This window comes from Triturus cristatus, chromosome 10 (assembly GCF_964204655.1).
Source record: "Triturus cristatus chromosome 10, aTriCri1.1, whole genome shotgun sequence".
NCBI classification, from domain to species: domain Eukaryota; kingdom Metazoa; phylum Chordata; class Amphibia; order Caudata; family Salamandridae; genus Triturus; species Triturus cristatus.
This window is the reverse complement of record NC_140593.1, coordinates 1,131,547,079-1,131,567,838: the sequence shown is the minus strand read 5'-3', so window position 1 is coordinate 1,131,567,838 and position 20,760 is coordinate 1,131,547,079. Positions and strand designations below refer to the sequence as shown.

Genomic DNA, 20,760 nt, shown 5'->3' with positions numbered 1-20,760 from the left:
TTTCCATAATAAATCCGCAGGGCCGTTTCTAGGTGTTTTGCCGCCCTAGGCGAGAATTGAAAAATGCCGCCCCTCCCTTTTACTACCATCACTCTCTCCCCCTGTCATCCAGGCTAGAAGAATTAATGCATTAGATATTCCCAAACTCATGTTTTTTGTCACCCTAGGCGGCCACCTAGTCTTGCCTAATGGTAGAAACGACCCTCCGCCTCTATCCTTTCTTGCAATCTGCAGCGGTCCGTATAACTGCGGTGCTGTGTTAATGGAACGCCCATTTGGCACCTGTGGATGCGCGTGCTAATAGAATTGCTCAGGATAGTGTTATGTGCAAATCACAATAATAATATAACATATCCGTCTTTTTTCCATAACTTTGTACTATCTGATGCGTCAGTTTACTACTAGAACCACAATGTGTTAAGTATTTCTGTGTAAATATAACATCCTACTAGTTTCTATGTGGGAAGCTCAATACATGTGTCACAAGTGGAATTGATATTAAAAATTATGGAACAGAAATTCTCAAATATAATGAATTACACTTTAGAGCTGATGGACTGGGCATTGTAATGGTACCCATAGAGAGTGCTGGATTTACCCACCACACCAATGTCTGGTGAGAGATCTTTTTGTGTGTAGCGCAGGGAGCATATTTGTGGGTGAGGTAGATGGTGGAGGAATTTGTAGTTTTGAGAGAGGTCAAGGGTGCTGTGTAGGATCTGCCATTGAAGTTGAGTCAATCGCGGGGAGTGCCAGTGCTTTGTGAAGACCTGGCTGTGATGCTCTGGACATCTTGGAGGTTGTGGAACAGGTTATTCCTCTGACTCAAATTGATATAGGGTAACATTCTGTATGGAGTTTTCAATCCATCCAACTACCATTCATTTGCCATGCAGTGACGCGAGTAGTAGTGACAAAATGAGTCTACTTTCAAAGAAGAAGACTCAGGGAATTGTGGTATTGGATGATGACTGGTCTCATCTGTGAGTAATGTGTCCGAGGTCTCAGTTGAGCGTGGCGGGCGTCTTTGGATTTTGTAGCTTATGGTGATGGACTGTTGTAGAGTGATTGATGACCACAAAGGACCTCCTGGAATAAAAGAGTCTAGACAAGCTTCCATCACACATGCATAGGGAATCAATACAGAATGTGTCAGCAGAAGTCCCACATTCCCACACCTGTACACAGCCGAAGAAAGTAATGCTACAATACTGGATGTAGCAGAGCAGGCTAACCACAGGGACAGGCTTCCTTAACATGCACACAACTGGGACACCCAGGGCAGGCCAGGGCTTTTGGTGACATTGACACTTCCTCTCTTGTAACAACACTAGATCTAGATAGACCATACTATTAACAACCACAGGTGAACAACTCCCGAGCATTATCCCAGGCCCCAGACCAAGCGCTCCTCATCAAGGGCGGCGGAGGATAACTGACTTACTCCTACAGGTAACTTTGATACACCATCAATAACCATTATAATGTCTCTTTTGTTTTTGTCTCTTCTAGGGACCTGTCACATAATGAGATCAACTTTCTAGATGTTCAGTTCTTCGAACCTTTGACATCCTTGGAGCAACTGTGAGTAATACTGTGATACATTGAGTGATGCCCTGGTGAAGGTCCAGGTGTTGTCTGGTGATAGGGGGGGTGTAAGTTACCTTACAGTCATCTCACTTCTGGAACAAGGACCTCTTTAAAACTATAATTATTGTTACCACTTCTGATACCATTGTTATCGCTAGTATTATTATCATCAGCATCATCATTATCTTCATCATTCCTAGTATTAGAATCATTAGTATTATTATCATCAGCACCATCATTATCTTCATCATTCCTAGTATTGGTATCAGTAGTATTATCATCAGCACCATCATTATCTTCATCATTCCTAGTATTAGTATGATTAGTATTATTATCATCAGCACCATCATTATCTTCATCATTCCTAATATTAGTATGATTAGTATTATTATCATCAGCACCATCATTATCTTCATCATTCCTAGTATTGGTATCAGTAGTATTATCATCAGCACCATCATTATCTTCATCATTCCTAGTATTGGTATCAGTAGTATTATCATCAGCACCATCATTATCTTCATCATTCCTAGTATTCGTATCAGTAGTATTATTATCATCAGCATCTTCATTATCTTCATCATTCCTAGTATTAGTATCAGTAGTATTATTATCATCACCTTCATCATTAGCCTCATCTTTCCTATTATTAGTATTTGTATGGATATCCTCATAATCATTTGCAACAAACTTTGCAGGATTAAGGCAGCATATAATCCCTTTGCTAAGATAAATATATTGTTATTGTTATTATTATCTTTACAATTCTTATTATCATTATTAATAATAATAATAATAATAATAATTACAAGAAGAAAAATAATAGTAATAAATATAGGTTAGCAAGGGCTTATATTCTGCCTTCATCCGGACAAAGTATATTTTAAATGAATATGATAATTTAGGATAGTAATAATAATAACAGTAAAAATAATAATGATCTTTATCCTTATTGCCATAATTATTTTTATCAAAAAGAAAAAACCTGGCCACCAATTTCAGAGGCTCTATTTATTTCAGCAGGCTGAGGAGCAGTGCATACAGTCACTGCACCCTACTACATTACTTTGTGTTATTCAAAACAATTTATTGCAATCATTTCATTATTGATCTTGTCATTCGGAAAATACAATCTTTATTTCTCAGACAGAATACAACACATACAAGTGAACAATAATGCAAAAAGTAAACGAAATTGTGAAAAATACATTAAAAAACCTTGTGAGAAATTACACCAGTCTATATTCATAAGAACTTTAGACAGCCCCCTGGAAGACCAATTGTATCTGGATGTGGACAGTTATTCAAAAACACTCTGGAGAGGGTTGTCACCATAAATATACCCCCGCAGAGCCACATAGTTCCTTGCATTCCCAAAGGTAGCTTGTCTCTCAATAGAAGCAACGTACACTAGATAGCTCGTGTTTAACCAACATAGACTGGTGTTATGAATGTATTTTTCACAATTTTGTTTACTTTTTGCATTATTGTTCACTTGTATGTGTTATATTTTGTCTGAAAAATGAAGATCGTATTTTCCGAATGCCAAGATGAATAATGAAATTATTGCATTAAATGTTTTGAGTAACACAAAGTAATTTATTTGAGTGCAGTGACTGTATGCACTGCTCCTCAGTCTGCTGAAATAAATACAGCCTCTGAAATTGGTCAGGTTTTTTCTTTTTTATAAACCTATCTACGTATCTACCTACCTAGCCCCCGAGAAGGACGTAACCCCTTTTTTTAAAAATAATTATTTTTATCAGCATCATCATTGTTGTTATTTTGTTGTTGTTGTTATTTTTTATGTTTAATCTTCATGAAACAAGACAGATGAAGACCTAAACGTTGAGCAAATCTACTATCATTGTCCATTTCTAACATATGCAGTGGGCAATGATGAATGGCATACTATAAAGGATTATTTATGCTAGATGTTGCTGGCATTCGGCATCGTTCTGGAGTGACACAACGTACAAAAACCCGTGGGGGTTGGAAGCTGGAGACAAGGAATAAGAGGGGGAGTTTGAGACCAGGGGAATGAAAAAGTTAGGAAGTAGGTCTTAAGCTGGGCCAGAGAGACGCACTAAAATATTTCATGGTGGTTTTAGAGTATAGTACTGAATAGAGTACCCTTAAGGAGTACCCTTAAGGTGCCTGTGATTAAAGGTGTTACAGTTCACATCAGGATTCCAAGGGTAGTACCTCCCCTACCGTAGGACCAGCTCTTCTCCGACCTTCCAGCTTTTCTTACACCACACTCCTTCTAGACCACCCTGCCTACAAGATCTCATAGCAGACATGAGCACTCATACTGAAACTGTTCTGTTGTACGGCATCGCTGGATTGGTTTGCTTTGATTTCTCTCCTGCCCTGCCTATGTCAGAATGCAAAACTCATTGAACTTTTGTTTGCTCGAGCACTGACTCAGTGCATTTATGGCAGTTCCACCGTATGAGGTCTGTCGCTCTAGCCAACACTCCCCCCCAGATTGGCTGTATTGGCCAATTATGAAGATTGCAAAGTATTAAAAATAAAATTTGCCACTGAAAAAATCCAGCAGAGGTAAATTTTCTGGGAAAGATCCTCCTCCTCCCTGCCCAAACAAACACTTTTAGCAGGAGAATTTCCGTAAAGTTGCTTATGATGCATGGTAGAGCATCAGCACGATCTTCCGGTCACAGCATACTTTTCTGGTTGCCAGAGAAGGCTCTTGTTTAGTGTTTTAACTTTTTTAGGGGGGCCTCTTCTCCATTAGACCACATCTTCTCCAAAATAGGCCTCCTGTAAAAGTTTGAATCTCCACCACTAGACAATATATTCTCCAACAGGCATCTCTTTCACTAGACCACACTATATATCTCCAACAGGCATCTCTTTTACTAGACCACGCTGTATATCTCCATCAGGCATCTCTTTTACTAGACTTCACTATATATCTCCAACAGGCATCTCTTTCACTACACGATACATCTCCAACAGGCATTTCTTTCTCTAGACCACACTATATATTCTCCAACAGGCATCTCTATCACTAGACTACTCTATATATCTCCAACAGGCATCTCTTTCACTAGACCACACTATATATTCTCCAACAGGCATCTCTTTCACTATACCACACTATATATCTCCAACAGGCATCTCTTTCACTATACCACACTATATATCTCCAACAGGCATCTCTTTCACTAGACTACACTATATATCTCCAACAGGCATTTCTTTCTCTAGACCACACTATATATTCTCCAACAGGCATCTCCATCACTAGACTACACTATATATCTCCAACAGGCATTTCTTTCTCTAGACCACACTATATATTCTCCAACAGGCATCTCTTTCACTAGACTACACTTCTTGCTACACTTGCTTCCACTAGGCCACACGTCTGCTAATAGAGTTTACTTCCCCCACTATGCTACAATTCTCCCAATTGACTACATCTCCTCCACTAGGCCGCAAGTTTTCAAGTAGACCACACCTATCCACTAGACGCATCTTCTCCAAATCACACCTCCTGTAAAAGTTTGAATCTCCACCACTAGGCAGTATATTCTCCAACAGGCATTGCTTTCAATAGACCACACTTCTTGCTACAGAGCACAACTCTTCTACTGGGCCACACATCTGCTAATAGATCTCGCTTCCCCCCATTATGCCACAATTCTCCCAATAGACTACATCTCCTCCACAGGGCCACATTGATTTCCAGTAGACCACACCTATCCACTAGACCACATCTTCTCCACTAGGCCGCATGTCCTCAATTTGACTAAATCTCCACGGGCCCCATGTCCTTTCCTAGCCACCCTCATCTCCATTAGATCACATCGCTTACAATAGTACACATCTCTTCCACCAGTCGATGTTTTGTCAGCTAAACCACAGCCCCTCCATTAGATAATATCCCTTCCACTAGACACATTTTTGCTAGAACAAATCTTTTGTTGATCACTCCTTCACCAAATCCCAATTTTAACGAAACTTAATCTACTTAATTACACTACGTCTCCTTCCCTAGATCCCACCTTCATTAGATCACCCCTCCACAAGACCCTGATTTCCACTCAACGTTATCTCCTCAACTAGACTACATCTGCTTCACCAGATCAAATTTCCTTCCACTTCAATATCCAGTCTGCCTTTTTATGTTCCTTGCAAGATCAGAAAGTTCGAATTTTCTAAACCATGTAATAACGCGTGACCTCCAACAGACAGAAGCAGATGTTTAGCCTTAGTGATCTAAAGAAAAAACAAGGACTAAATCGATACAGATGTTGAAAGTTCACCCTCTTTTTTCACTGTTTTGTCTTACAGAGATTTAAGCAACAACCAGATTTCTACGCTAAGAGATGGAATATTTGACCACTTATTTAATTTAACAGAAATGTGAGTATTTTTTTTTTTTAATGACAAACTGAGAAGGAAATGATTGAAAAAGGGAAACGGAGATAATATACGAGTGGCTTGTATCCGGCTCTCAGTAACTCATGCTTAGAATCTCATTGAAATTCCACCTTTGTATAAGATTGCAAAATTTGTTCCTTGTTGTACTATTTTTTTCAACAGCAAGAAGACCTTTAATACTGTTTGCTTTGGTCAGTAAAAGATACTGGGCAGGAAATATCTGCTGTAATTTGCATTAGAATTTTGCACATCCTACTTTCTAATTATAACCAGGGCGACTGCAATGAAACTGCAATGGCGGACCATATTATGTAGCAGGTTTGACTAAATTAAGTGATAAGAAAAGGCAAATTATGCAGCATAATGCGGTGTATTCTATGGTGGTATTTCACTAATTTGCTTTTTTAACATATATGCAACACTTTCACCACATTGGCACATGTTAAGAACTCAATATAGCAATCTGCAACTAAAAGGTGAACTGTTTCCCACAGCGTAGTAGGAGGTGTGCCATTTTTTTAGTGACTTTTGATTCCTTTTAAACAAAATGTTCTTTTGTTAAAAACTGAAAGTTATTTAACACTTTGGTGGATTATGTGGTAAATGCGGCACATCCCTAATCATCTGCGCTGAAGCAGCAGAATCGCAAAATTGCAGTGGATCTGAGTGTAGCGCTCAAGTTACGCCATCTGAGTAAGCAAACACTCCTGATTGCAAATTACAGCTGACTTTTCCTTCACTGTTCTTTATGTGAGTACATAAAATAGCAAATCGGACAGTAGCTCATATTTAATTTGATTTTAAAAAAATGATGGCCAAGTCTCCTGGACAAAAAACGAATCTGGGACAGAAATGGAATCTAGTGACTTTGCAGAATTAGGCACAGCATTAATTTATTTTTGTATTTTCAACTACATATGCACATTTGCAGATTTTAATTTAAAAAAAGGCTATATTAATTTATACAGCCAGAACCTTATTAAAATGTAAAAAAAGGCTAGGGAACTCGTAATTATTCCAACAAGCTTTGAGTCGGGAACAGGAGAGAGTAAACTAGGGGGGTGGGCACAGGTAGGCTTAGTGGGTACCAGCATGTACAGCCGTTCCCGTGCATGGAATTGCAGATGCCTGGGCAACATGGCATTTCGTCCTCTCCATTAGCCACTGGGCTGGTTTTCAAATTTTTAGACACAATGTGGTGTCCCCTTGTGGTGGCATCTTAGGTGACTGCCAACAATATCTTCAATATAGCGCCCGCCATGGGGAAAGGTGGTCCATTATTAGCCCAAACGTCAGATGCGTCAGTTCAGACCTAACCCAAGTGAGATTTCAATGTAAGACCTTCTCATTAATTTCAAAGGAAATGCTCTCCATCCAATCAAAGGTGAAGACCGACGTTCCATCTAGATATCTGTGGTCGCCGCTGGAGCTCTCGCTTCTCGTGGCCTGTAAATCTAGGAGGTGGATCTGTTGGCTGGAGGACCAACTTGGGCTCCTGTTTAAAGCGGACCACCCTCCTTGTAGATCAAAGTTGCTCCATTCTTGACGTGGCCAGCTTCCCTTGAGTAACAAGATCATCATAGTTGTCACCTTGCTAACTCTAATTTCATCACAGCAGAGTTATTTATAACAAATAATTGATTGGTTGGGAACCATAAGGTGACCTCATCACTGCCGTTCGGTGACGCTAACGGGGTCTAGTTTTGTAGTTTCAAAAACCCTGCACTGAAAGCACGCTTTGCAGTCCAGGACTACTCCTGGCAATATTTACTACGCTCCATTGCTAAAAGCAGTCATTGTGTATTTTCATCTCTGGGCCCCTGAATGTGATGACAGAAGTGTGCTGTGGCTCTGGTGAAATGTGTTATCTTCTGTCCAGTAAATTCATTCATGGTACCTTCTCCACCTTTGCTTCTACCTCCGCAGAAACCTGAGCTCGAACCCCTTCCTCTGCGACTGCAAACTCTCCTGGATCCCCAGCTGGCTGGAGGACAGACAGGTGACAGTCCTCCAGCCCTGGGACACCAAGTGCCACCAGCCTGACCACCTCTCCGGCCTGCCACTGCTCAACGTCTCCTTCTCCAATGCCTCGTGCGGTAAGAAAGGGTGGACGAGTGGGTAACGCAGGGCGTGTGTGATTTGGCACCATAAGTCGACGTTGTGCCGCAGTATGTTTTTTGTTGTTGCATTTTTACTATTAAATTAAATAGCTCTCTTATTTTGTGGCTGTTTAGTCTTCCCATTTCCCTTAATTGCATGATGTAGTGCAGAATAGATGTAGAATAAATAAGATACAAGGTTCCCTTTAAATGATACTGGGTAGGCCAACCCCATTTCCAGGACACGTGCCTTAAGCAGATTGCCCACATGACCCCTCCAGAATGCCTTACAGACTGTGACATTTGGCTACTTTCTTTATTGTATGAAAACTTGTTCTTTCCACATCAAACGTTTACAGTAATGAGAAATACCTGAAAATAACACTGTGTTGAACGAAAAATGTTGGTCCTACCTGCATCCTTGAGAAATATTAGCTGCAGCCTTGTGTTCCAGGGTTTAACCTTGAAGGGGTCGTTTTCCGATTTGTTTCAAGTGAACAGAAATTCACAGAAGGTTGTGAAATGACTCCAATTTGTTTTTAACATCAATGACCGCTGGTCTGATTACAATTCACTTCCTCTTGTGACGTCAGAGATAGAATTTCGCTCTGTGATGCAGCCCATTGTGATTCATCTAGAACTCAGTTGGTGAAACTTGACCAAAACTATCAGACAACTATTTTAAATGCTTAGGTAAAGTTAACCTTTTTTTGTCAAAACTCTACTTGCTAGATCGCTTCAAATGATTGAACAGCATATTGAAGAATAATTCTGGGTTAGGAAGCTATTTTTTCGCTAAAGTTTTTTAAATCAATTTGTAGTTGCAATAGTCTGTGTTTGGTGTAGCCAATGTCTGTTATTTATTTCTCCCTAGATGCTGACTACATTGCATGCCTGCCAAACAACCATACGGGAATCCCCGCCATTGTTGCCCTGTCACCGGTGTCTGCTGGGAACGCCACTTCTGAGTCTTGTGCGGCTCAGTGCTATGCTGGCGACTGGACACATGGTGCTCTGGACCAACATGAGCGGTGCCTGTGCGGGGATCAGCTTCCCCCTGAGACTTCACTCGGCTGTTGCCCGATGTGCAGCGAGGTATCTCCATCGAAGCACTGTGGACCATCCCTCATCCCCATCGTTTTCCCGTCACAATTGTTGGTCAACTTGGCTCCTCTCCAGAACCCGTACAGCATCTTGGAGGTCATCTCACTCAATGCCTCTATACCCATCTCCTCTGGCACCCTCCTGTGGAACTTTGGTGATGGCACTGTGTTGGCCAACGCAACTAGCCTCGTGACCTTCCACCAGTATGTTCTACCTGGATATTACAATCTGACAGTCAGCCTGTCCGTGGGGGATAAGGTGGTCTCAGACCAGGCAGTCGTGGAGGTGGAGGCTTCCCCAGAGCATGTGGCCTTGCAATGTCCCTCTCCAGTGAAGACCAACTCTAGCTTGGATCTCAATATCATGATCCGAGGAGGCACCAACCTAGCAGCCATGTACAGCATCACCACGGAAGAGGGCCAAAGAGGTGAGTTCGATATATGAAAACGTACATCACAGCAAGGAGGAGAAGAGGTAATGAAGCACATGAGTGTCCATCTCTTACCACACACATAACCTGTCACTCAATTATGGTTTCGTGGTAGTAGCAGCAAGCGCATGAAATTGACAATTACTTTTACACATTGACACAACAAAACATCTGGATCTGGGAAAGAAAGTACGCTCCTCTAAGTCTCACATGTAGCATTCTGTAGCTTATACTACTGACTATTTTTATTTATAAGTAGGACATGCACCCATAACTTAACTGTGGAAACTTTTCTCTTAAAACTAACAGTATAGCTAGTTTTTTTATTTTTTCAAAACAATAGGCACTTATTATAATCAGACAAATTTGAAGTAAGCAGAGTGCCAGACATGGACCAATAATATGGCCCCATCTCAAACCATGCTGTTTGAGCATGTAGTGAATGGAGCAGTGCGTGCAGGGTGTGCTATTGCCTATGATGGGCTAATCTGTCTTGTACCACCAATGCTGTCACTCACAGGCTCTGTAACTTATAACCAGCACATGATGCCATCTTCAGCGACATTGCTTCCGATGCCTGTAACGTATGACCAGCATAGGAAGACATCTTCCATGCGACAAGAAACAGGACTTACAGTGCCCAATAGTTCACACGGCGAGTTAGATAAATGTTATAGCAGCATACGAGATAATGCTCACCATACCTACTGACCTGTTACAAGCTGGAGGGAGCATCTCTAATATCATAAGAGATGTCTGTTAAGGTGCCTTATAACCTATATCGACAGAAAGATGTCAGTGACCGTGATACAAGGTTTCACTCTGCAATGGCAGGCGCTACATAAAAACATGTCACCATCAGGATGCATCTTGTATGCAAAGTAGAAAGAAATAACATTTGCTGTCACGAGTACTCGAATGACATTAGCGGCATATTTCAACTTCTGATGACCTTGAAAATCGCTCAAAGGTCTTGGACCTTCTGCACATGTCATTGAATGAGGTGCAACGTAGACTTCATCAATGACTCTAAAACAGAGGTTGTTATTCTAGGACTGACACACGGATGCTATTGCCACCCAGCTACCCCTTCCCCATAGGCTTGCTCCCACCACCTTTTTGCATGGCTTGTAACCTGGAAGTAAACCTTTGATAATGAACTTTCATTGGTTTTGCATGTAAGTAATGTGGCCAAATTCAAATCTTGCCCGTGTTGCTTCTGGCTCCATGAGATCTTGACCATATGGCATTGATCTGGTACCGGGAGAGGTCCACTCCTGCATTGGCATCTGTAGTGGCATGGTTGATGTCTTCCTGTTAAAATGGCAGCTAAGCTCCAAAGATTGCCAGAACTATGTGATCAACATCATCTTCCTCCTAAAACAATCAGATCATATCACCTCTGCTCTATGGTCACCCCACTGGTTACCACTCAAGCAGAGAACTGATTTATAACCAATGAGCCTGGTTAGGAGTTCAGTGGTAGCTGAAAGTCCCCCAATTTCTGGAGCAAACTACACTATAGGAATAGTATTGTGGAGAAAATCCAGATGTTGTAATCTACACTATATTTAAACTTCCCTTCAGAAAGTGGCTAATTTTGAATAACTAATGTGCTTTCAATCAGATGAATTGTATCTTACAAAGAGACCTCTGCCAGGCCATGTGCTGACTACTTCTCAAAGCTGTTGCTCCTGAACTACCCAACTAATCATTCACGTTTTACAGCCAGGATGTCATGGTGCAATCCAAGACATTTGTTGGGGGGGTAATTCCACTCTCGAGGATTATCCCTTTTGCATACTATCCCTCTTAATTGAAGCAAACTTTGGAAGTACCAGCCAGGACTGAAAAACCTTTTCTTCCTGCAAGAATGCATTCTACCTCTGAGTTAACCATCTCAGGTGGCAGCCTTGATTTTCCTTACTTGCCCTGTTGCTAAAACACTTGCCCAGGCTGTGACTCTGAAGAGTTTGAAAGGATGTGTCGAAATGTTACTAGAATAACAAATAAGGTAAAGATGAGATTACTCTATCCTCTGACCTTTCCCATCGCACAAGCACGACCAAAGTGACATCATAGCTGCACGCTTTTGGAAAAAAATAGTATGGAAGCATGCAGAGGAGAATTGAACATGTCTAATGTTCTGTTCAAGAAGACATAAAATGATTTGATCTCATGAAAAGCCAAATGTCTCACTATACTACTAGCCAACACAGGGACCCAGTTCCACAGTTTAGCTGACAAGCAGAGAAAAAACTCTGCTGCCAGTTTTGTTGCTAAAGCAACACAATGCTTACTGGCGGATGGTGGGCAACATTTCAACCTAGTGGGAAAATAGGGATGAAAATTAACCAAGAATAATAAGATACTTATGGAAAACTTTGCATGCAACTCATACGTCATCACCTTTTATGGAATACGGAATATGAAATGTTCATGTTTATGCTGAACTAGCAGGTCAGTAGTAGCTGGAATCTAATGGTACCTCTGTTGTGTGTATGGAGCAATTGGTAATTCACAGTTCTAGCAATGTTGTCACGCATTTGTTCTCTTCAGCACCTGCTGCGCATCGTAGGAACCATCACGCACTGTCTTACATGTATCTCACAGTTCACCTCAGCTGTGAAGTTTGTATTTTGTTTGCTGGCTCCAGTTCACCTCCACTGGCGACGAGCCTCGCTGGTTCGATTGCTGGTGTACCAGCCCAAGCATGTCAGCAGACTACACCGCTGTCATCACAACTGTACACTAATACACTACACAAGCGGTGACCGACTAACAGCAAGAAACAGTAGCAGTAGCTAGCAAGAAAGTAAAGTTTCCACTGGTGGAGAATTTGTGAAGTGTGCCGTATGCCAAGGAATGTTCCCCCTGCAGAGATATCTGAGTGGTTGGACTTTACGCCTACGTGTACAGAAGATTTTAGATTAGAAAGTGCTTTAGTTCAGTGTATGGTAAAGAGAATGACGGTGATGATATGGAGCTTGCTATGAATATTGTGAGGGAATAAGATGAGAGTGCAAATAAAGATCCCATATACAAATAAATGTTGAATAAAATCGAATTTAAAGGTTTAGTAAAGTCAGGTGCAAGATAAACCATCATATCAGAATACGATTTTACAGTAAATCGGATAACTATGTTGGAGAGTAAATAACTATGAAAGTCAAGCTGACAGAGTATGGAAGAGCAAGTACTGAAATGGTGGTTATGTCATTGCTAGTATTGAATTTAAAAATAGGAAAACCATGGTGACGATTTACCTTGGTAAGAAGGGGGCAACTCATTAAGTCTTGGTCCACTAAGCTGGCTTAGGTATGAAATTAATGCCAGGTGAATGTCTTTTGGTTTAGCCACTGCCTCAGTAGTGTTTCAAAGGCTGATGCAAAATATCTTAGAAGCCGTGCCAGGTGTAAACCATTTTAAGGGTGGCATTTTAGTCTAGGTGGCGACAGAGAAGGAACATGATTCCAGGTGGACAATAGTGCACAAAAATGATAAGAATATGGTTTGACACTCAAAGGTAAGAATTGCAAATTGAAGGTAAGTAGTGTAACTTATTTAGGACACTCTGTAGATGAAGACGGTTTACAGCCAAGAAACAGATTAGTAGATATGAATGAACAGGTTATAGCCCTAGAGGAGAAGGACCAATTGAGATTCTATGTATGATTATTGTAATATTACTCCTAATTCGTAGAATATTTCTTTAAAAACTAATGGTATGAGAAATGTATTGAAGAATTGAAGTAGGTTTGAGTGGGATTACAGAAAGTTTGATAATATGATCTATAGATTGTATATGCTATCATGCTCACTAGGTGAAGTAGAAAGATTTCTTCGGTTGTCATGTGTGAGAAATTAGTGGTATTCTGGGCATCCTGATATCTGCAGAGGGCTTATCATATAACATGTGTATTGGTTATAATCCTCTCATTAACTTGTTGATAACAAGGGTTTTAGGCTTAACATCACAAAGGATAACAAGATGTTTAGCTACCTTACAAGTGTACCATTTTTCAACGGAATTTGTGTCAACAAAACCATTGTACAGCAGATTGGACTTCAAGAATAAAATCAACGAAGGTGGAAAATTTATAAATGTGATGATGAACTGCTAGGAGAATAAAGCTGAGTAGTATTTTCAGACAAGAATATGGTGAAGCCTTTTTAAACAATGAAGAAGATAAATCATTGTAAAAGAATAGAGAATGGTTAAGAAACTGTCGGCCAGAAGATAGGTCAGATTCTGTTAGGTATATCATTACCAGGGACGAAGATTGAGGGAATTTTGGAGAGTTAGATGGGTACCTCTAAAAGAGCCGAGAACAAGTTCATTGAGCATAGTATGGTCATTTGAGGCACAGCAAGACCAAGAGGTGAGCGACAGAGTTGCATTGGTAGCCAGGTATCAACAACAAATTGGTGTTCTGGTCAAGGATTGTACCTTCTGTCAAACAAGTAACTAAATAAATGAAGTTAAAGCTCAACTATTTACCCTGGTGCAGTATCTAGATAAAGCTTGTTGGAAGGTGGCTACAGATATGATGAGACCAAATGATATTCTAGGTGAACATAATCATTTTGCATTGGTTTTGATAGATTCCATTCAAAGTGGGTAGAAGCTGAGTTCACAAGTACAGTGAGAGACGTTCAAGAAGAACTATTTTGCAAATCAGGGTACCAAGAACAACTTGTATCTAATAATGTGGTACAGTTATGCTCAGGAGAAATGTACAGATTTCTTAAAGATTGTAATATTGAACACAAAAGGACAGTAATATACAATCTCAGGGCAAACATACTTATAGAGAGAACACTTAGAGTTCTTGAAGTCAGGCTGCTGTTGGCCAATGGAAAACATTTTCAGTGGCGAGAAGTGGCAAAAGTACTATGGTATGCTATATGATATGACATATGACTAGCGACCACTCAATTACCGGTCAGAGGTATTTTAGACTTAGTTGTGGGTGTGAAACAAGAGGACCCATGATAAGATTTATTAAAGGAAAATAACAGGTGGAAGTAAAACTGAAAGTATGCAAAACACATTTTTGTAAGAAGTATGGTATTAAAAAAGACTGAATGTAGAAAAGGAATAACTGGTCAAAATTAAGTACCCCAAGAATGTAATAAAGGTTTGCCTGAGTATTTCAAATCAGAGTTGGAAGAAGTGCAGTTACTTTTGGTAGGTGATTCTGGGTGAAATAAAGAAAGGGTGATGATTGATTGTTGTGATACTACTGGCAACTGTGGGGATGAGGAAGTTGTGGAAAAGAATGGAAAGACAAAGTGGACAAATGTATGAAGTGTTGTAAGGAAGAGATGCTACTGCACAAGAGGGAATCAATTAGAAGGAGACGCAGTCCAAAGAAGTTGGACAATTAAGTTCTGTATATCATTAAGGTGCTGTTTATGGTTATCACCCACATCTATTATTTAGTGGATTCTCTCTTTATCAGAATGCAAAGCCCTGTGAATAATACCAGAGTTCCTAAAGATGAACAAGATGGGTGCTATGTAGAGATCACTAAATTATAACAAGGACAGTATCCTATATGCGGCAGGAGACCTCACAGTCATCATTTGCTTTTCTTCTATTTAGTTGCTCCCACGTGTCCTCCAGGTGGCACCTTTTTCACTGGGAACAATCACTGCTACCGGCTCATTGTGGACAAGGCAGACTGGTTTGATGCCCAGCGGTTCTGCCAGAACAACGGCAATGGAGATCTGGCAGTGGTGGGCAGTCCAGAAGTCCAGAACTTCCTGATCTCTCACATCATCAGGTAAACCAGCACAGTCAGATGTCTGTCCACTTCTGGAGATCATTTACATGCATTCATGATGGTTATCTACAAGGAATTGACGTATAACTCGGAATTACTAGATATAGCTGATATCCTCTTTCACCCACATCGCATCTGCTCCCCTCAATGGGAACACTTTAAGAGTGTCTCTAAAATTTGAGAGGTGACATTAGGCTCTTTGAGCCTCTATGAAAGGAGAATTAGAATGGGGAGGCATCAGGTTCATATCAGGCTCCAGTTTAAGGTAATTCTAGAGAACCCCTAGGAAGCCACCACCAGCTGGGAAGCCCGAATGGTTGGTGGAACCATTAAACATATCCCAATTGTTTGGGCTAGAGGCAGAAACATGTCCCTACACCTAAAGTGCCCCTCAATAGAGTGAATTTATTTGATGTCTGGAGCATTTTGCTTGGTCTCCTTGTAGGGGCCATGCTACGGTATGTTTGTCTAACAAGTAGAGTTGTTGTCTAATGTAGTTGGTGAGGTCTAATGAGAAAAGGTATTTGAAAGCCAGTGGGGTTAGTGTAGTCTAGTTGGTTCAAACAGAACCTTGGGTGGGAAAGTGTGAGCTTTTGGAAAGAGGTGTGAACTTGTGTGAAGAGGCATCAATAGTGAAAGGATGCGAGCGGTGGGTGTAAACTGTAGTGTAGTGAGGAATTGTGAAGACTTGTGGGATTAGTATGAAGGAAGCTGTTGTCTAGTGAGAGGAGCTGTAGTCAAGCGGCAGAATACTGGAGAAGGTGTAGTCTACTGGTATAGGCATGGCCAGCTTCAGCATGTTGTGCTCTTGTGGAGAACGTGTGGGCTACTGAGACAAAATATGGTCTTTTATGTAAAAGGTTTGACTCACTTTCTCATCGAGGAAGCTGTGATCTTGTGGACGTGTATAGGGTCAGTACGGTAAGAGTTTGGTCTAATGTGGGAAATATAAGTCTATTTTAAGCTGTGGTCTAGCAGAGAAAAGGTGTTGTCTTTGGAGGTGATGCAGTGTAGTGGGGGAAGATGTGGTGGTGAAAAGTCTGTTTCTAATGGGGAAAGGTTAAGTGTGTGTGATCATTTGGGTGGAGTCGATATCTTGTGGCTGGAAAGGAGGTGTTGTGTAGTAAAGTGCATTTTTAGTAGAAGTTGTGGCTTAGCAAGGTGAGGTGTAGTCAGTGGTTATGAAATTGGTTTGGTGAGTGATGGTAAGAGCTAGCGGAAGGAAGGGTAACCTTGGGGTTAGGGTGTGGTTTAGAGTGGGAATGGATGGTCTTATGAAGCATGGTGTGATCTACTGAAGGAGGAGTAGCTCAGTAGTGAAAACAAATGATGGACAAGAGGGAATTGTCTTCTACCTGTGAAAGATGTGGCCTAGAGGTGATGTGCATGGTGTAATGCAGCAAGGTGCGGAGGCACATTTTGCAGAAAACTAACTGAATGTTGACAGTCTGTGAGGAGATCTGCAGTCTGCATATGGTTTACGGTTGGAGCCTAATTGGTAACACAAAAAAGAAGAAGATAATGGTTGAGCACGTGACCCATGAAATCTACTAATTACTTTACTTAATCTTGCTATATGTTGCATACATGGGCTCCAGCTTTGAATGTTCTTTCCCAGAAGTTGTTCTCCTCTGTTTGTTCTAGGAAAATGTTCTATATTATTTTAGTCTACATCACTTCTACCTGGCAGTGTGGTTATTCAGTCACTACCTCTTTGTAATAAAGTATCCCCTGATGTAGACTGGAATGTCATATCCTGCCCTCCTTCACCTACATAACGTGGTCTCATGTTTCAAAGCAACAACGACGGACCTCCTATGCCGCATCTCGTGCCAGTTCCTATATGCATGGTTGCTGTGCAAACTACCCCTGCACCAGTCGATAATGTGGTCTCATATCAAGATCTCTAGTTCTGAGTAAACTTCTACTGAACAAATTAATATCTATTGTGATGTGGTTACTCCCTTTAAAAACTTAAATGCCTCTGCCACTTCCTTCCTCTTATTTATGACCTTCATTGTGTAGTTGTTTAGAACATCAAGGCGGAGGTACAGTACAGTCAGCAGGGTTTAGTGGGAAGAGGTGTTAGTCTTGTGTGGAGGTCTGCTGTGAAAGGGACCTTGAAGGATATGTTATTTGCTGTGCCGGTCACTGCTTGCATGCATTGCACAGTTCAATTTTTAGTTCTTTATTAGCCAAGGAGCTCACAGCTGCTAATGGCAACCAGAACAACAAATACAAGCAGTCACAACTCCAGCATGATTCTAATCCAGTTCTGCAACTCCGTGCTCATTGTTTCTTCTTTAGAACTCGATTCCAGGGTGCTTTCTTATCCTCGCTCATCTCCAGATAGCATGTGGTCCTCCTCAAACAGATGTTTGCTCATGCTGTAGGCATATCCATGAGTCAACATCATTCAGATCTTGCAAGATGTGTCCAAATGTGCTTTCACTTGGCAACAGGGACAGGGAAAGCATCCTATTTAAGATGTGGCTCTTGTAAGCAGACGGGGTCAGTGCAGGGTTGATGTTTTCCCCTTGGTCCAACAGTTAGTTCTTGTTAACGCTGGCAGATGCGGCTTTTGGCAGCTTGTGATAGTGATCTAGCCTATCAGTAGCCGGAGAAAGCTGACCAGCTGTGTGTCATGTTCTCTTCCCAGCTGCCTCTCAGGATCTGACCTGGAAACTTCTTTGACTGAGAGGTACATTCTCTGTAATAGAGCTTCCAGAGAGGACAAGCATGTTCTTTCAGGCAGATGTGTATTCCCTTCAGTTCAGGGTCTCAAAGTGCTACAAGTGGTGAATGTACGTACAATCCAGCTCATCCGGGATATTGATCACATTCTGATGATATCCCAGGGGTGAACAAATGGTTTACAAATACACCGGTTATGTTTTCTTATGCCATGTTAGGGTATGTTATATGACATGTTACATTACCTTGCTTCCTGTGAATATTTCTCATCCTTTATGGGGAAAAATAAGACGCATCTTCAGGGCTATGTCCATTCTAAATGCTCTTCATTGGCAAACGGTGCCACTGTGCCTCTTCATTGGCTAACATGCGGAGTGCTAATGCACATTGTGCTTTCTATTGTAGTATCTCTGCATGGGCACACAGATTCTACTGTTGGAAAAAGGCCAGGTATCACCTCCATGGAAACTTACTATGTGTAGATGGTCTTTTTGGTCGCAGACATTTAGCACATCACTGGCCCTTTGACTTCAAATGCTTTAGTAGAAGAACCATGTACAAGAATAAAGAGATTTCCTTCATTCGTGTCGGGCTTTGTCCCCAGGCAAATGAAGGAGCCCCCACACATGAATGTGTACCAGAGAAGGCATGCATTATGTATTACTGGAGTGACTTTATGACCTTTTCTGTAGCACCAATATGTGCCCCTTGCATGACAAACAATCTGTATGGCCATTTGCACAGGATGCACTGGTTTGTAAAACAATTACAGTCTGGATATCCTGGCTTTATGTTTGTGTAGAGCTTCAGCCATAAACTACTGTCTTCTGTGTTGTAAGTCACTTGTCCCAGTCCAGGTCCATTGCATCTCTCCGCAGTTGAAATGATGAGTCACAAAGGCTAGGAAGAGGTAGAAAACAAGTATGAATTGCATCACAAAAAGGAAACTGAAGATCCAGTCCACATGCACCACCAGGCTCAGACACGAGCACCGATGCAACCCGTGACCACACACCAAGCATATCCCACCGTTATGATTTCCTATTGAATATCAAGTACAAGAAAAGTATGGCACACTAATATCATGGTTAAACTATCGAAGGACAAAGTATTGAAAAGTGAGTGCACAGAGGGAAGTATAGATCTACTATTCTTAACTCCACATCCATGTACCTTGAAGGTATATATCATCAAGGTACATATATGTGAAGTTAGGTACAGAAAAATCTATACATACTTACCTTGTGATATTTTGTCCCTCGATATTACTGTCCCACAATATACTGGACACCATATTCAGGAACTACACCACCACAGTATAGAACACATACAATTAAAGATTACTATTAAAATAAATCTCACTTATGGACCTAGTATGCTCACAATGATAAATTGGGTACAAAATCCATTACATACACTAATATCTTGCAACAACATAGAAATATGAGCACTACGTCGGCGAGCCTCTATCTCATGTACTCTTCTACTAGATATGATGTCACACCCAATATCACTATTTTAAGCTTTGGTTCCCCACCATTCCTACCACAAGCAGAACTGTGAATCAATATCATTGTACAACTATCATGCTTCACATTTGACATTTGAATAGTACTAATGATTCTTTTATCCCCATGTTACTCATCATTGGTACTATTGCTTACTTTGTGGGAAAAATTCCAACATCTTCCATTACCTACCAGCTCTGCCACTCACATCCACTGTCTTTATAAGAGCATATTGTCATTCAACCTTTTTCCGACTCTCTGTACTTTCTCTTACATTCCTTCTACAGGCACACATCATAATATCCTTTGATTATTTTCTGTCTTTATTTCACTCTTCTATTTATCTCTTGTATTGTTTCATATCTGCTAATAAGTCTTGAGGTGTAGTGTAGCCACTAGATTTTGTGATTTTTTTTTAATACTAATTTACATTAACTAATAGAATCTGTGTCACCCAAGTGCTTGGTTGTAGTACGCTGTGACCATAGCATGGATTTGAGAGATTTATTAACTCATGTATGACATGGAATTGCCAAGTGAGCATACTTTTTGAGTGTGCAGTTTGGACGTTCCACCAAGCTGTTATATTCATAGTGATAAAAGGATGAAGTGAAGTCTCCTGTTCAACATCACATCTTTTATGAAGTCAGTTATGTCCTTTGAGGTTCATTGCATCTCATTATTATTCAAAAGAGTTCAAGGCTATCCTTCTCTGGCAAACATATGCATATAGGAATTTTTCCAAAGGGATTTTTTCCGGCGAAGAGGAAACAAAGTTAACAAATTCAGACAGCTCAAATTCTTTGAATGTACAATTGTGTAAATGTACTCATGTGCAAGTATGCAAGTTTCCACCAAGCACAAGTACATACATGAACATGGTTTTCCATCAGCATAAATGGAATTCACAAATTAACACTCCTTAAAACATGCACATGTTGCTCCTTTCAGGGTGTACTGCTGGCTCCTTTGTGAATTCCAAAAACGTTGTAAATTCACTCTAAACATAGGAGAACACCTATGAGATTAAATGTCCAACTTTTTTCTTTTTTTAATTGTCTATCAGTGTGTTTATTGTGATGACCTTGACTGTTCATTCATCTACAGGTGTGAATAGCGGAGAAACACACAGG

The 20,760-nt window shown here is 40.8% G+C and overlaps 1 protein-coding gene across 1 annotated transcript in view; it reads left to right on the top strand.

Annotated features, from left to right (window-relative positions):
- Positions 1-20,760, top strand: part of PKD1 (polycystin 1, transient receptor potential channel interacting) — a 408,256-nt gene that overhangs the window by 161,554 nt on the left and 225,942 nt on the right. The window contains exons 2-6 of the mRNA XM_085629406.1: positions 1,513-1,584; positions 5,914-5,985; positions 7,930-8,099; positions 8,977-9,633; positions 15,245-15,425. Coding sequence (XP_085485532.1) covers positions 1,513-1,584; positions 5,914-5,985; positions 7,930-8,099; positions 8,977-9,633; positions 15,245-15,425 — 1,152 coding nt within the window. The remainder of the gene's footprint in view (positions 1-1,512; positions 1,585-5,913; positions 5,986-7,929; positions 8,100-8,976; positions 9,634-15,244; positions 15,426-20,760) is intronic.